Here is a 17,764-nt window from a genome sequence, read left to right as displayed (position 1 = left end):
ATATGGGTATCAAATTAAAGGTATTAATGAGGGTTTTAAAAGGGAGTGGTGGTAGTTGTATATGTGGTCGCCTTTTCAGAGATATTGCCGTAAAGGTGGACCAGGGGTGACTCTAGAATGCGTTTGTACAATATGGGTATCAAATGAAAGGTGTTATTGAGTATTTTAAAGGGAGTGATCCTTAGTTCCATAGGTGGACGCCGTTTCGAGATATCGCCATAAAGGTGGACCAGGGGTGACCCTAGAATTTGTTTGTACGATATGGGTATCAAATTAAAGGTATTAATGACGGTTTTAAAAGGGAGTGTTGGTAGTTGTATAGATGGTCGCCTTTTCGCGATATCGCCATAAAGGTGGACCAGGGGTGACTCTAGAATTTGTTTGTACAATATGGGTATCAAATTAAAGGTATTAATGAGGGTTTTAAAAGGGAATGGTGGCAGTTGTATAGATGGTCGCCTTTCCGGGATATCGGCATAAAGGTGGACCAGGGGTGACTATAGAATTTGTTTGTACGATATGGGTATCAAATGAAAGGGGTTAATGAGCATTTTAAAAGGGAGTGATCCTTAGTTCCATAGGTGGACGCCGTTTCTAGATATCGCCATAAAGGTGGACCAGGGGTGACCCTAGAATTTGCTTGTACGATATGGGTATCAAATTAAAGGTATTAATTAGGGTTTTAAAAGGGAGTGGTGGTAGTTGTAGGCGTTTTCGAGATATCGACCAAAATGTGGACCAGGGTGACCCGGACCATGATCTGTCGGGTACCGCTTATTTATTTATATATGTAATACCACGAAAAGTATTCCTGCCAAGATTCCAAGGGCTTTTGATTTCGCCCTGCAGAAGTTTTTCATATTGTTCTACTAAATATGGTAAGTGTCACACCCATTTGACAAAGTTTTTTTCTAAAGTTATATTTTGCGTCAATAAACCAATCCAATTACCATGTTTCATCCCTTTTTTTCGTATTTGATATAGAATTATGGCATTTTTTTCATTTTTCGTAATTTTCGATATTGAAAAAGTGGGCGTGGTCATAGTCGGCTTTCGGCCATTTTTTATACCAATACAAAGTGAGTTCAGATAATTACGTGAACTGAGTTTAGTAAAGATATATCGATTTTTGTTCAAGTTATCGTGTTAACGGCCGAGCGGAAGGACAGACGGTCGACTGTGTATAAAAACTGGGCGCGGCTTCAGCCGATTTCACCCTTTTTCACACAAATAAGTTATTGTCCCAGAATCTAATCCCCTACCAAATTTCACAAGGATTGGTAAATTTTTGTTCGACTTATGGCATTAAAAGTATCCTAGACAAATTAATTGCAAAAGGGCGGATCCACGCCCATTTTGAAATTTTCTTTTATTTTTGCATTTTGTTGCACCATATCATTAATGGAGTTGAATATTGACATAATTTACTTATATACTGTAAAGATATTAAATTTTTTGTTAAAATTTGACTTAAAAAAAAATGTTTTTTAAAAGTGGGCGTGGTCGTTCTCCGATTTTGCTAATTTTTATTAAGCATACATATAGTAATAGAAGTAACCTTCCTGCCAAATTTCATCATGCTATCTTCAACGACTGCCAAATTACAGCTTGCAAAAGTTTTAAATTACCTTCTTTTTAAAGTGGGCGGTGCCCCGCCCATTGTCCAAAATTTTACTAATTTTCTATTCAGCGTCATCAGTTCAACTCACCTACCAAGTTTCATCGCTTTATCCGTCTTTGGTAATGAATTATCGCACTTTTTCGGTTTTTCGAAATTTTCGATATCGAAAAAGTGGGCGTGGTTATAGTCCGATATTGTTCATTTTAAATAGCGATCTGAGATGAGTTCTCAGGAATCTACATACCAAATTTCATCAAGATACCTCAAAATTTACTCAAGTTATCGTATTAACGGACAGACGGACGGGCGGACGGACGGAAATGGCTCAATCAAATTTTTTTCGATCCTGATGATTTTGATATATGGAAGTCTATATCTATCTCGATTGCTTTATACCTGTACAACCAACCGTTATCCAATCAAAGTTAATATACTCTGTGAGCTCTGCTCAACTGAGTATAATTAAAGTAAAGAATACAAAGTAGTTAACACTATATTTACTGATATTTAAAATTTATAAATTCACTGACACTGAAATTTTCTTTTTTGAAATCACATTCAAAAATAAAGTAATTCAAAAAATAAAATACAAAAATAAAGTATATTTAAATAAAGTAGATAACTCTACATTAAATAAAATATTTATTTTTATATAAAAAAAATAATAAATTTAAATAATTTATATTAAAATTGTTAAAATATAAGAGTAATCTTAAAATAAATTTGAAAATTTAAAAGTTTTAAAATTTTTATTTAAATTATAATAATAATAATAATAATAAACCCAACGGATTAATACCCTCCAAAGCCCGCCCAACCGACACGAGGGGCGCATCCGCATGACGCACGGATTTGTTTTTGTTTTTGCCGAGTTGTTGATAGGCGGAGGTTTGTTAAGCGTCGAGATCTAAAACTGCTCAGCTACAGAATAAAAATCATCAGCTGAGTATTATATACATAACAGTAGAAAATTATACATATAGTAAATTGTTAAATAAGTTAAGGATTTAGCATATAAAGATTTTTATTTTTATTTTTATTTTGTTACGAGTTAAGATAGGATAGGACAGTTTTCCTTATAGTAAAAAGTGAATCCGTTATATCAAATGAATTCGAGTGAGAGTTAAAATCATAACACAAACACCGGAAAGGTTCATTTAATTCGAAGTTAGTTCTACACTGCCTCAAAAGAAGAGGTTTGTAATGTCTTGACGCTCGTGATGGGATATTGAAGTTTACTTCGTTCAAAAGAAAGGGGCTAGAAATTAGTCCATTCAGTAGTTTAGCCATAAATAATACTCCTAGCATTTCTCTACGGCTAGCGAGAGTTGGAAGATTGATAAGCCTTAACCGACTAGTATAAGGTGGAAGATTATATGCAGAGTCCCAATGAAAATTCCTTAAAGAAAAAAGTAAAAATTGCTTCTGTATTGACTCAAGCCTATCTGCATGAACTTGATATCGCGGATTCCAGACTACTGATCCGTATTCTAGTATCGGCCTAACCAATGTGGTAAAAAGGGCTTTGGTTACATAAGGGTCACTAAATTCTTTAGACCATCTCTTCACGAATGATAGAACACCTCTAGCCTTATTGGCAGTAGTCATAATATGAAGGTTGAAACTAAGTTTAGCATCCATCGTAACTCCCAAGTCAACAAAATAATTTACTGATGCAAGACAAAAATTATCAATTACGTAAGAGGCTGCTGGCAAAGATTTCCGAGAGAAGCACATGAACTTACATTTATTGATGTTCAGCGGCATTGAATTCGCGTTGCACCAAGCAACTAAGCAGTTTAAATCCGCTTGAAGCAATGGACGTTCTTCAATAGACTCATAAGACCTAAAAAGTTTTACATCATCAGCATACATTAAAATTTTGGAATATTTTATTATGGTACAAATATCATTAATAAATAGCAAGAACAGAATTGGACCGAGATGACTGCCCTGTGGGACGCCAGAAGGAACTTTAATGACCTCTGAAAGAGTATTTTTAAAAATTACTTGTTGCGTTCTACCGCAGAGATAAGAAGATATCCACTGAGTGAGACCTGGTTGGAAACCAAGTCGATCTAGCTTGTGGATAAGCAATGAATGGGAAACTTTGTCAAATGCTTTACTGAAATCAGTGTAAATAACATCGGTGTGAAGATTTTCTCTAAATCCATTAGAAACATGCGTTGTGAATTCAAGTAGGTTGGTAATGGTAGATTTGCCTCTACAGAATCCATGTTGAGAGTTTGCAATCAATGCAGAAATGGAAAATGTTAGCTGATTAGTAACAATGGCTTCAAACACCTTTGGGATGGCAGACAATTTTGCAATTCCTCGATAATTTTCTACACATGACCTACTGCCGTTTTTGTGGAGGGGTATTAGAAAAGATTCCTTCCAAGCAAAAGGAAAAACTCCATGTTTTAGGGACATGTTGAATAAATCAGTTAGGGGCAGATAAATGTGTTCTGCACATCTTTTGAGAAAACATGTGGGAATTAGATCAGGACCGTATTTATAAGATTCCTTCAAAGAAGTTAAATATGTAAGAACCTCTTCTGGATATATTGATGGAATATTAATTGCGTTAAGTGAGTCAAGTTCATACGGGTATTCACTAGACAAAGAAATTAATTCAGCGGAATAGTTAGATTTGAAAAATTGTGCAAATAAATTAGCAATAACTTGGTCGTCGCTAGAGAAATCATCACGGTATTTCATACCAGAAGGAAAGCCTTTAACCCTACGTTTAGAGTTCACGAAATTATAGAAAGCTTTCGGATTGCAAGTTATTTTCTTTTTCATGGCACAGAGATAGGTATTGTAACACTTTTTATTTAATTCAAAATATTTATGACGCAATATAGAGTACTTCAAGTAGTCGGAGTGTGACCCCGTCTTCTTGTACAGCTTGAAGGAACGCGTTTTTTTGTTTTTTAAAGATTTCAGTTCTTTGGTGTACCATATTTGGACTAGTTCAGTGAAAACACGTTTACGCTTAGGTACATGTCTGTCCAGAATAGCGTGAATGACGGCGTTGAAGTCAGAAACGTTTTTGTCAATATCTGCACCGTATTTAGGCCAAACTATTGTAGATAAAATTTGGTTGAGTTTATTAAAATTAGCCTTCGCGAATTCGAATCTAAAACTAGAGTCGGTTTCTGTGGTAGTGCAACTCCGAGAACTTTCTTCCAATTCGTAAACTATTTCCAGCGAAGGATGGTAAGGATCCTCAGGTACAGTAAGAGGTTCACCCCTCCTAAGAATGGATTTTGAAGTATCATCAACAAATACCAGATCAAGTACCCTCCCGTACATGTTTGGAACTATATTTATCTGTCTTAGGCAAAGTTCAGTTATTTCTGCTAAAAAGTCGATGCTGGAGAATTTTGAAGAAACCGGTACAATACCATGGTCGGATGTGGTCCATGATACGTGCGGAAGATTAAAATCACCCAAGACAATTATCGAGTCAATAGGCTTCAACAATGAACTGATATCTTTCAGTAACGAAATATGGTTCATATACACCGAGGGATCTGAAGATGGTGGGATATAGCAAATGGCAATATAGGTAAAACCTATTCCCAGCTGGGTTCTAATGCACTTAAATTCCGTAGCTTCAATAACAGGTAAATTTACCTCAGCGGAAGGTATAGAAGAATGTACCGCGAGCAAAACTCCACCTCCAACTCTGTTCAAGCGGTCATTTCTATATATTTGGTAATCATTGCAAAGAATCTCCGAATTAAAAATATGAGGCTTTAACCAAGTTTCAGTAAAAGCGATGATATTGTAATTACAGTTAAATGATCTCAAGTATAGATCAGTTAGTTTTGTGTTTAGGCCTCTTACATTTTGATAAAATATATTAAGGACAGGTTTAATATTTAGTTTTTTGCAGCATTATTGGTTTGAGGAACGGTAGCAAGATTACGAATATTAACGTTGCGTCTATGCTCGAATTCACGTACAAAGGCTCCGGGTGGCCAAAATGAATTATTCAAAATTGTTTCAAAATGTTGCGCTAATACGTCAATCCTAAATGACGAAATGTCTCTAGGATAATTAAAATTAAATTTACGAATAGACACATTTTCAGATTTAAGTTTACTTATGATGTACGACTTCAGGTCCTCTTCTGTAGTGTCTCTCTCGAATCTGGAGACGAAAATCGACTTTTTAATCGGGACAGTAATCAATCTACCAGCCGGCGGTTCAGATTCCGCAGAGGGGTTTTGGGGAACCTGGTTCCTTTTTGTGGAGGGTACAGTAGATACAGCTGAATGAGCATTCGATGTCGATGGTTGAACTGCCAAGGGACTCGGAGAGGACAGATTTATCAATTCAATAGTTGGGGGTGGAAGATCTGGAGGTGAAGGAACTTTGGGATCAGCATCCGTAAAAAATGTTTAATTTCATATTAAAATAAAAATTATACTTACATAAAATTAAATTTAATAAAAAAAATATTAAAATTAATAAGTAGTTGATTGATGATTGTTGAAAAATTTCTTGAAATTAATATCTGTATTGTTTGATGTCGCAATGGTTTTAAAAAATATGCAATGGCTTTGTTGTTTTCTTCACAAATCTCTTCATTTTCATCGTGGTGTCTTCATTTTAAATCTGTTCTTGTGTGTATTGTGTCTTGGATAACCCAATCGTTGCTTTTAAGACTATTATGTTGTAAATTTTTTATTTTATTTACACACATTTTTAGAGTTCTTTATTAATTAACAAATCGTAGGCAAATTTTATTTTGTATTTTTGTTTATGTTGCATAAAATTCATAGAATGTATACTAGTAAATTTCTGTTATACGTACTTTTATGTTTTTAATTTGATCTTCAACACTTATTTTTTGTTTTAATGTTTAATATATATAATTTACAGCGACTGTTATATGAAATTTGCACAGAATGTTGTTGTATTACTTCCTGTCCACAAATGTATAGGGAACAGAAACATAGTTATATTATATGCATAAGAATTTCAATAGTGCAATTTATAAAATAAATTTTTTTGAAGTTTTTCGCATTTATTATTACAAATCCGCCACCGTGGCGGCTGCCGTGGTGTGATGGTAGCGTGCTCCGCCTACCATCAAAATTTTAGAAATAAGGTTTTTCAATTAGAAGAAAATTTTTCTAAGCGGGATCGCCCTTCGGCAGTGTTTGGCAAGCGCTCCGGGTGTATTACTGCCATGAAAAGCTCTCAGTGAAAACAAATATGCCTTGCAGATGCCGTTCGGAGTCGGCATAAAACATGTAGGTCCCGTCCGGCCAATTTGTAGGGAAAATCAATAGGAGCACGACGCAAATTGGAAGAGAAGCTCGGCCTTAGATCTCTTCGGAGGTTATCGCGCCTTGCATTTATTTATTTTATTTTTTTTATTATTACAAATCCACTTGGGAAATGAAATACCATTGATATAAAGCTCTTTTTTGCAAAGATATAGCTTATTTTATTCGTCCACGACCCTTTTAAATATCTTTTATATAAAAGTGGGCGTGGTCCTTAACCGATTTCGTTAATTTTTCTTCAAAGCATTCCTTATATTAAAGTCAACCTCTCTGCCGAATTTTGTTACGGTAGGTTTAACGATTTTTGATATATGATTAATAATATTTGTAAAATTGATTTTATCACAAGTGGGCCCTGCCACGCCCATTTCAAAAATTTTTGCAAATTTTCCAGGTGTATTATTTACTAAATAATCAGGTTTTTTGTGTTTTCCAAAATGTTATATATATAAAAAGTGGGCGTGGTTATCATCCGATTTCCGACATTTTCAATACCAATCTATTCTGGGTCCAGATAAGCTCTTGTACCAAATTGGGTGAAGATATCTCAATATTTACTTAAGTTATCGTGTTAACGGACGGACGGACGGACTCAATCAAATTTTTTTTCGATACTGATGATTTTGATATATCGAAACTATATGGAGCTTTAAAAATCACTCAGATAGCTGCTTTGTATGTCATTTTGCATATCCCAACTGTAGCCCATAAGGTAGCCTTGGGGAGGCTTGAGCTCAGGCCATATGGTTCTGGTAGTATAGATTTTCTAACCCTGGACGGATAGACTACGTGACCTCGCGCCTTGATGGCGATCTCAGAGCCGCAATAAAGATGATATTGTGCTGACATGTTAATAAGTACAAGCTGCCAGATCACTATTGAGTCTTTTAGGCGGGAAGTTGTGACTGAGGTGCAGAGATATTTGGGAAAATTCCGGAAACATTCACTGCTAAGAAGCAGACTTCGTCGAAAGTTTTCTATATAACTCTGAAGTAAAGATTTTTATACATTTTATCAAAAATCATATTTACGAAAAACATTCCCCTCAGGGAGGACTGAAACAAGCTCTAAGCTTAACTGCTTAGGCGATTTTGGTGGCCGCTTCCTAGCAAGGTACCTCAGTCAATCCTCATTTGCTATTACAGGCGTCAATTGCTAGCACTAAAATCTGTTTACACCCTTTCTTTCCAACTCAGTTTAGGACTCTCCTTCCTACGCGGGTAAATTCAGATGCCGATACCAATACTCTATGGCCCGAAGCGGTCCCATTCCTACACCAGTAACCCATCTATGTATACAATGGATTCATTCAAGGACTTCCGAACGTCATAAAAAATCCAACTGGCTTCGAAATTTTCGGAAGGGGAAAGTTCTTAAGCTCCCTGATGACTCCCATGACCTATCTGCCCGATGAATTCAGAATGTTCTCCACGAAGCTCTCGAGTGCACCTCTGTTCTACACATAGTACGACATATTAAGATTCAGTCAGGCTTGAACAAAAAGGGCACTTTAGATGGCACAAAGTCGAAGATAATGCGAAAAATCGTTCCATAATAATTCCAACTTTTACCCTGTCGGAATGTCTACCTTTGCGAGGTCTCTGGGCACAGGAATATTGAAGCGAACCGATTTTCTGATGAGATTGCCAGGAAAGGTTCCGAAGTGATAAAAACGAGGTGGAGACGATGGTGTGTACCAACAAGGTCCATCTGAAGCAGCTATGAGGCCGATGGGGGAAAGGAGGCGATTCATCACTTTCTTTGCAGATGCTTAGGACTGCAAAAAGACTACTGAGATTTCTGGCGAAGGTAGGGAAGGTTGAACCGTTTTTACTTTATAAGGGTAAAAAAGTGGTTTGTTGAAGACGAAATAGAAAGTATGTGTTAAGTCGATTATCTCAACGAGGCATTCACAATGGACAAAATGTCTCCGAATGGGAGTGCGGGAAGTGCCCATCTAGGCCATGGCAAATAAAAAAGATATGAGGAAATAACGATCTCGCCTGAAACTATCACCCGCCCAAAATAGGGACGCGGTGGGAAGTAGGGAATATGTAATCTGCGTTCGGATGACATATCTCAGAGTGAGGTTCGCATGCACTTAGCTTATACGGTGAAGCTCTATGACATACACCTCAAAACACTATTCACTCGCTTTTTTATTTTTTTTTTACAGAAATAACGTCCAATAAGCCTCTAACAGTACGGACATCTAAAATAGTTGCCGGCCAAGAACCAGAAAAGACCAATCAGCTTCTACAACTAATGGGTGAAGTGATTGAAAAGAAACTGGATTGGAAAAGTGCGGTCGCGCAAGTTCTAGATGGCAAAGGCCCAGAGGCAGCTAAAAGTACCACCAAGTCAAAGCCCCAAGATAAATCACCCGATAAGAAAATTAAAGATAAAACAAGTGAAAAATATAAAGACAAGGAAAACAGAGCAAAAGAATCTAAAGCGAAGGATAATAAAAAAACAAAGACAATTTCACCGCCATTAAAATCTGATAAGCCATCGAAAAGGTCTGCTGAAGGTAGAGAAAAAGGAACTGTTAATAGAACATCAAAAATTCAAATAATTAAGGAGGCAAGGGACAAGAATGACACAAAAGTTGAGAAATCTGCAGAAAAAATTAAAAATGCAAAGGATAAAACAGTTTTTAAAGAAAAATCTCATTCACCTGTGAAGAACGAAGAGCCGGACGCTGTTGAAACTAAAAGTAATATACAGCCGCCAGAACCAATAGAAATCGAAAATAAAATCTCAATTAAGAGCAATGAAAACGCGTCTGTTGGAAATTCTCGAAGAAGTAGTAAAAGTTTGGAGCACGATGTACTACCAACTCCAACCCCAACATTATTGCAGGATAATTCCCTCATGGATGGCGCTACGGCTAGCACAGCAAAAAATATAGATGCGGGAAGTCGCAAGCAGTCTACGAAACGTAAAAACCCGTCAGGAAAAACTCGTCGCTCAAGTGCTACGCTGGTTCAACAAGATGAGTACAGAGTAGTACAGGATTTGGTAAATAATATCAAAGATGAGAATGATAACAAGATCGAGACCATTATGAAGAATGTAACAAGTGCAAAATTGAGAAATATCGAATTACAGCAAGAAGACCACCAACATGCAGATGATTCACTTGTTGAGCAACACATTGCTAAAACAACACAACGAACGCAAAGTCCAATTCAATCATCAGCACCACCTCCCACTGCAGTACCACCACCCACTGCGGTACCGCAACCCATCGTAGCTCAACCTATCTCCCACGAAATGAGGCGTGAATCTACTTTTACTCGCGAAAACTCACGTGACAGTACTAACAGTAATATAGCACGTCCACGTACTTCACTACGACCACCGAGTGCCCGACCAGCTTCGGCGCGGCCCGGTGCGCCAAGGAGACGTGATCGTAATATTGAGATTGTATTGCAGCCAAATGATCAAGTTAAAATGTCGGGTATCAAGGTGAAGCTGGAAAGTTTCGGCGATTTGGATGACGATGGTGAGAATTTAGTTGTCATTGAAGATGGCGTGTCGGGCGAAGATATAAAAAGTGTTGACGAGTCTAATATTGAAAATAATTTGGAGCAACAAGGACATTTAGTACAGCAAATACTTGAAACTCAAAAAGAATTAATGCAACAACAAAATGTGAATAGCGTGGTTGGAAAAAGTGATAAGGTAGGTACATAATGTAACGAATTTAGTGCAATTTCGCTTATTTGCAACCTTCTACTAACGTTCGTATCGCTAAACTGTTGAATAAATAACTCCAATATTCAATAATGCCAAATGGTCTTTTTTAGACTACTTTGAAAATACTTCACAATAACACTTATACTTCGCAACTGTAAGCGTGCTTAAATCAAACTGATTCCTGCTTACTCAGCTTTCGCTCCTTTTATACTCTCTGCTGTGTTATTCGCATACTTCTAGGCGTTTCTTCTTCTAGAATTTACTACTTAGTTACCAGCTATAAACTACAGATGTACGATTATAGCTTCGCGCATAGCCATATGCGCGTGTATATGTGAGTGATACTTCCACCGATGATTGCATACTTTTGTAAGTATCTCAGATATATGCATGTGTTTGTGCGTTTCTCTCCGCTGCTTGTACGTACATATGTGTAGACATAATGATTGATTTGTTTATGTACATAACAGTGACTGCTTAGTATCGGCTTAGAGATGATAGTATCCCTTAGTGTTGCTAATATTCGTCACAATACTTTGATCGGAATGATAGACTTTTTTCTAGACAGTAAACAATTTTTTGGGAACGAACAAGGACGTTCACTTGAAAAGTTTTACGAGTTTTTAAAAACCGATTTGGGAATCCCGTTATACTATATTTATTCGCAGGGCGGTAATCGCGAAAAAGTGATAAACGATGTCAGTGAAACAACGTGTCGCCTCGCCAGGCTGATGTTAAACTGTACTCTAGCAACTAAAAGAACCGTTTTCTATGAGAAAATATGGCCTCCCTTTTAGTGCTACCAAATACATAGCAAAGATGTCGAATTGAAACACGCTCACTGATTCCGCAGGGCACAGATATGTGATGTAGTTGGGAGGGGTTACACATACTCCCCAGGGAAACGCGAGTCACTCTAACTCAACTTCGATCTGGAAACTTTAGCAGGTTAAACTCTTACCTATCCAGAATCAACCCCGACATACAAAATGTATGCCAATGTGTCCCCACATGACACCAACCATCTCTTTAATTGTAATGTGGAACCAACGCCTCTAACACCCTTCTCATTATGGTCCACCCCTGTTGAAACAGCAAGTTTGCTTGGACTCCCGTTAGAGGATATTGATTATAATTCGTGATCGGTCGCACCTATTGGATGGGGTACTACTACAACAACAACAACAACATGTGACGGTGAGTGTGGCAAATATTTCCGAACCAACTCTACACGACATTTTGGACCAGTCCGCGAAAAGTCGAATGTCGAATCGTTTAGCTGTTTATCTTTCCAGACCTCGCTTGTAGGAATGCCGACTCTATATTTTGTATAGAAGACACTCATTGATTGTAGTTCAGTGATGATAGCCTTTTGTCTCACAAGAACACCAACCAGCCGGAAACAAGCACCTTTCATACTTAGCGTAGAGAAATAGCTACATTACGTCCAATCAAAGCCCTTCGTCTGAGGCTTGTTTTCACTTTTCATTGGAAATACGCGGGGAGTCTCAAACCCATCACACAATCGGAGCTCTAGAAAAGCGTGGGAAATATTATTTCCTTCTTGTTAGTATGACGGAGCTCATAAGCGGTTGACCAGTGCGCTATACGGACTGGTTACAGCAAGCGCCGCAGCTGGGTGTGCTCGCACATTTTAGTTGTGTACTCAGAAGTGCAACCACTTGGGGTAAAACCCGAATGATTGCGGTACTTAGACTTTGCTTTCGTAGCAATTCGGGGTCGTCCCAAACTTCTTTTACTAATGAATCCACCTCTGCAGCGAAACGCGGACAGATTTGCAACTTTATTTTAAAGCGGAGATGATATTTTTGCGGAATGTTAGTTTCCCCTGTCAGCACATCTGTTGGAATATGGGGGACAATGTAGCTGCTCATGGCGATTTCTTGGAGTCGCCTTACTAATACTGACTCTGTGCTCTTGGGTTAGCTGCACTACAGAGGATTATGGGCTGAAAATCTGCTGGCATACAAGTTTAACGAATTTGTATGAATATCTAGTGATATCCTGTCCATGGCTGAAATTAATACGCCATGTAATATCGTATGACTCTCTCTTAAAAGAATGAAAACAACGGAGTTCCGTAAATCGCTGGAAAAACTTGATATAATTTCCTTTGTTTTATTTGTCATAAATTCGTTTACTTTAAGGATGTGGACTTCGCTAACAGTTCTACCATTCGCCAAAGCTCAGCCCGCCAGATGAATAATCTTCGTGATATCATTCAAAATTTGACCAAGTCGGTAAATCCGTTTGGCAAATTAATGGACTTTATACCAGAAGATATCGATGCTATGCAATTAGAACTGACCATGTGGCGAGATACGTACAGCCAAGTATCTAACGAGCTCAGGCGTGAAAAAAGGTATCTAAATTAAATACTGATTTATTGTACTGTTATATAAGTGTGGACAGCAGCGAACAACAAAATAGTAGTGACAATCATTGTGGAAAAGACAAGTGTGATAACTTCTGCATAGACGTCAAAATTACAAATATAATGGATCACCTGATTTTTTATTGACTATTGCTGTCTCATTCTGTATCCATTTCTATCACCCGCTAAAGATAGCCGACCGATAGCCATATTTAACATCCTGTCAGGCAGTTGACACAGTGGTGACAATTTTTATCAAAAATCGCTAATTAAATCGTTTGATTTTTATTTTCGATAGTTTAAGAAATTACTTCATTGAATTTTGTAACTGAAACTATGCAAACCAGTCTAAAAAATTTAAAAATTCATGAAAATTTTAGGAAAGTTTCGAACTTTTTATTTAGAGTTTGTATGCAGTTTAGTAGTCAGAATTAACTTTTTCATAGAGGTGCGATCAACGGAATCTTATGCAGTAATATCGCTTCACGCAATTGAAACTTTTTTCGCCTTGCCCATTCACATGCAAAATTTCGCTAAGCACTGTTATAAACATTCGTACTATACAAGAAAAATAATTGCTAACATATTTTGTCTCCTATTCTTTTGTTAAAATGCAGTTATTAATTGTGAAAAATTGGAAAAGTACCCAAGAGTGGGAAAAATAACTGTCTGATGGCACTAGTGTCGTTCGATCTGCCGTTCCCCATAAATATGCAATCTACTCGTCATGCATAAGATTGCATACTATATGAAAAAGTTGATCGTGACGCGGCCATAAGTTTAACAAAGCACAAGTTATATGCCTTTTAAAATTCGCATTGGTTTTTGACAGTTTTTTTCGAAGAATGTTTCAAATTTTCTTCCATACGAAGTGCGCATAGCAAAATTTTTCATATGGAAGAAATCTTGAACACCTTTCGGGAAAAAAATTTTGAAAAATCAATTACGTTTTTTAGAGATTTGTTATTTGCACTTCAATAGGCTAAAATTGATTGGCCTACAAAACTGCATACAAATAAATTATAAAAACTATAAATAAAAAGTTCGAAACCTTCGTAAAATTTTCTCGAAATGTCAAATTTCTTCGAAAACGTGTTTGAGATTGATTTGCATAGTTTCAGTTACTAAATCCCCTGAAGCTTTTTCTTAACTTATCGAAAATAAAAAAGAAGGATTTGACGAAATTTTATAAAAATTCACACTTTTATTTTATTGTTCGATGCTGTAAATTAGGCAGTATTAGATAAAAAAAGTTCGTCAGAAGTCCCCCTAAAATGAAGTAGTTTTGAAAGCCAGGAATTTTATTAAATTATTTTAATTCGCTGTGGTATGGTGATGGAATTCCCGACAACCATACGTAATTACTAGGTACGTCTAAGTCCCGGAAAAGGCTTCTCAGAAAAAAAGCAGGGGAGATGCAGATGCCGTCCAGAGTTGGCGGAAAACAGTATATCAGTGGTGCATAAAGCAAGCAAACTTTTTTGTAGTAGTATGGAGAGAATGGAGAAAAAAATTTCGCATAGAATTTACGTATAAGATGTTTACTGCTTGAAGTACAAGAAGAAACTTGGCCTAATTACAAGGCGGATAAAGAATATACTCACGGCCACCGTGGTGTGGTGGTAGGGTGGTCCGCCTACCACACCAAAGATACTTGACTCAATTCGCTGGCAAAGCAAAATCAAAAATTAAGAAACAATTTGTTTCGACTAAAAAAAAATGTTCTAAGCGGGGTCGCCCCTCGTCAGTGAATTTGTAAACACTCCGATTGTATTTCTGTCTTGAAATTCTTGTCAGTGAAAACTCATCTGCCGTGCAGAGGCCATTCGGGGTCGGCGTAAATCATGTAAATTCCGTCCCGCCAATTTGTAAGAAAACTTGAAAGAAGCACGACGCAAATTAGAAGAGAAGCTCAGCCTAGGGTCTCCTCGGAGGTAAACGCGCCTTGTATTTACTTATTTGTATATACTCGTCGTATGGTGACTAAAATAGCCAAAGGATTCAAGGGGTTGTGTGGCTCAGCCGTCTCAAGCGGCTTATAGCTTCTCCAATCCAACCCGTGACGAATTCTGTTTCTTTGGCCGTGTCGGCTCTGGCGACCCCAAGCTTCTCATAAAACTAGGAGGTGGGCGGCATGGTATAGACGGTTCAATGTGGTCACATTAAATCGTTCCCGCGATGATGCTTCCCGAAAACTTAGAAAAAGTTATTGATTTGGTTTAAAAAAAAAATGTTCAAAAGTAGGATTTCAAAGGGCGCCACTCTCTGGCGCTTGGCAAAAATAGAATTGGGTTTAATCAGGCGACAATGCGTTCGAATTTTATTACCGTGCTGCTTTGTCGAGCCGAAAATAACGATTTCTATAAGAACACGTGTAATTTGAGAGATATCATTATACTCAGCTGAGCAGAGCTCACACAGTATATTAATTTTGTTCGTATAGCGGTACTCCGTAACGGCATAAACTAATCGAGATAGATATAGACTTCTATATATAAAAATGATCTGGGCGAAAAAAGATCTAGGCGTCCGTCCGTCTGTCCGTAAACACGATAACTTGAGTAAATTTTGAGGTATCCTAATGAAATTTGATATGTAAGTTCCTGGGCACTCATCTCAGATCGCTATTTAAAATGATCGAAATCGGCCTATAACCACGCCCACTTTTTCGATATCGAAAATTTCGAAAAACCGAAAAAGTGCGATAATTCATAAAGCGATGAAACTTAGTAGGTGGGTTGACCTTATGACGCAGAATAGAAAATTATTAAAATTTTTAACAATGGGCGTGGCACCGCCCACTTTTAAAAGAAGGTAATTTAAAAGTTTTGCAAGCTGTAATTTGGCAGCTGAGTATGTAATGCTCGGTTACACCCGAACTTAGCATTCCTTACTTGTTTTGTTGTGAAAGTAATCAAGCCTATATACTGCCTGCTCTGCTGAATCTCAGTCGCTGCTAGCGTCAATTTGCTGGATAAAAGGGAAACGCGGTCTTAACCTCCTGCGAGGTATATATCGGATTTGAAAATTATCGACGCACTTTTTTTTATTATACGGCCTAATTGGCATGCATTGCAAATGTTCCCCACAAACAATTAATATTTATTTAACAATTCATTTATTTTCTAATAATTAGTCTTACCGAATCTGCAACGGAACCAATGAAAAATCAACTTTTGGAAATTGAAGCCAATATTAAAGAGTTCATGGATATGATCGATACGAGTCGTACTAAAATATTACAAAATTCACAGAAAATTTTAAAAATGTTAGCAGAACAGTGAGTAAGAGAATAAATAGCAGGTACCTTTTCATATTTAGGACCTTAATAATAGAGTCGACACAGAAAAAAATCTAACATGTACCACCTACAAGATGGATTATGTGTTATGGATAGCGATCAGGGCACTTCCTAAAGGTTTTGGAGAGTGTTATAGATGCTGAGTTCGAAACCGTGTTCAGAATTCTAAAGTTAATTCCTGCCGGCTGCAAGCTATAGCTTTATTACATAGTAGTCATGACGTTTTTTACCAGTATCCGCCAAGATTTTTGGGTGCCTTAAAATTAATGGACCGATTCATGTTCACATATGAACTTGGAACTAAAAAAACACAAAAAAAAACAGAAATGAGATAAACTGAATTAAGCAAGGAAACAAATACAAGCAGGATAGCCTAGTGGTTAAAGCAACTGCAGTTTCACCGTGTGTTTCGTGGTTCGAACCTGGGCGAAACTTTTGATAACATTACACGAAATTGCCTGATGATGATTACGTGGCGGCTTTCGAAATGGTACCATCACAATATGCCAGTAAATGTTTCTTTCTTTCTTTTCAGTTTCTCTTAAAAAATATAATAATTGAATATTCAATTATTATAAGCCGGTGTTAAGCTCATGAATTCTTAATAAGAAGTAAAAAAAAAAAGTGAAACCCCAAATTTAGTCGAAGATTTTGTTATTTAGGTTAGGATGCAACCAAGAGTTAACTTTTAAATTCTGACCCTTGACATTTCTTGTTCGTGGTGCATGTAATTTACTTTCTGTACAACTGTGTAATTATTTATAACGCAAATACTATAAAATATATCATGTATGTACTTTTGTTATATTATGACTGGAAAGTGTACATTTTAACAGTTATACAATAAAATAAAGAAACGTATATTAAGGTGGACTAATTTGTATGGAACGATTCTTTCGATACGTTCGTGACAGATTCTTATTTTTTAATGACAAAAAAATTTTATCAATAAAAACCCTTTTTTATACACAGCTGTACTTGTACACAGGGTATCATAACTTTTATTGATAACGGTTGGTTGTACAGGTATAAAGGAATCGAGATAGATATAGACTTCCATATATCAAAATCATCAGTATTCGAAAAAAAATTTGATTGAGCCATGTCCGTCCATCCGTCCCGCCCGTTAACACGATATATTGAGTAAATATTGAGATATCTTCACCAAATTTGGTACACGAGCTTATATGGACACAGAATAGATTGGTATTGAAAATGAGCGAAATCGGATGATAACTACGCCCACTTTTTATATATATAACATTTTGGAAAACACAAAAAACCTGATTATTTATTAAATAATGCACCTAGAATGTTAAAATTTGACATGTGGACTGATATTGAGACTTGATAAAAATTAAAAAAAAAAAAAATGTAAATGGGCGTGGCGCCGCCCACTTGTGATAAACTCAATTTTGCAAATATTATTAATCATAAAT

General features: G+C 36.8%; 1 protein-coding gene across 3 annotated transcripts in view; it reads left to right on the top strand.

Moving 5' to 3' along the window:
• IFT54 (intraflagellar transport 54) overlaps positions 1 to 17,225 on the top strand; it is a 31,757-nt gene extending 14,532 nt beyond the window's left edge. Inside the window, exons 2-4 of one of the 3 annotated variants that reach the window (XM_067771774.1) lie at positions 9,104 to 10,614; positions 12,798 to 13,012; positions 16,161 to 17,222. In XM_067771774.1, the coding sequence (XP_067627875.1) occupies positions 9,193 to 10,614; positions 12,798 to 13,012; positions 16,161 to 16,308 (1,785 nt within the window). In that variant the 5' untranslated portion in view covers positions 9,104 to 9,192 and the 3' untranslated portion in view covers positions 16,309 to 17,222. Of the gene's footprint in view, positions 1 to 9,103; positions 10,615 to 12,797; positions 13,013 to 16,160 lie in introns of all 3 variants that reach the window. The other 2 variants (XM_067771754.1, XM_067771763.1) reach the window with 2 other exon arrangements.
• Positions 17,226 to 17,764: the final 539 nt, after the last annotated feature.

The sequence above is a fragment of the Eurosta solidaginis genome, chromosome 1 (genome assembly GCF_040869045.1).
Source record: "Eurosta solidaginis isolate ZX-2024a chromosome 1, ASM4086904v1, whole genome shotgun sequence".
In the NCBI taxonomy this organism is placed as follows: Eukaryota; Metazoa; Arthropoda; class Insecta; order Diptera; family Tephritidae; genus Eurosta; species Eurosta solidaginis.
Note: the sequence above shows the minus strand (reverse complement) of the source record. Positions and strands in the feature narration are given on the sequence as shown.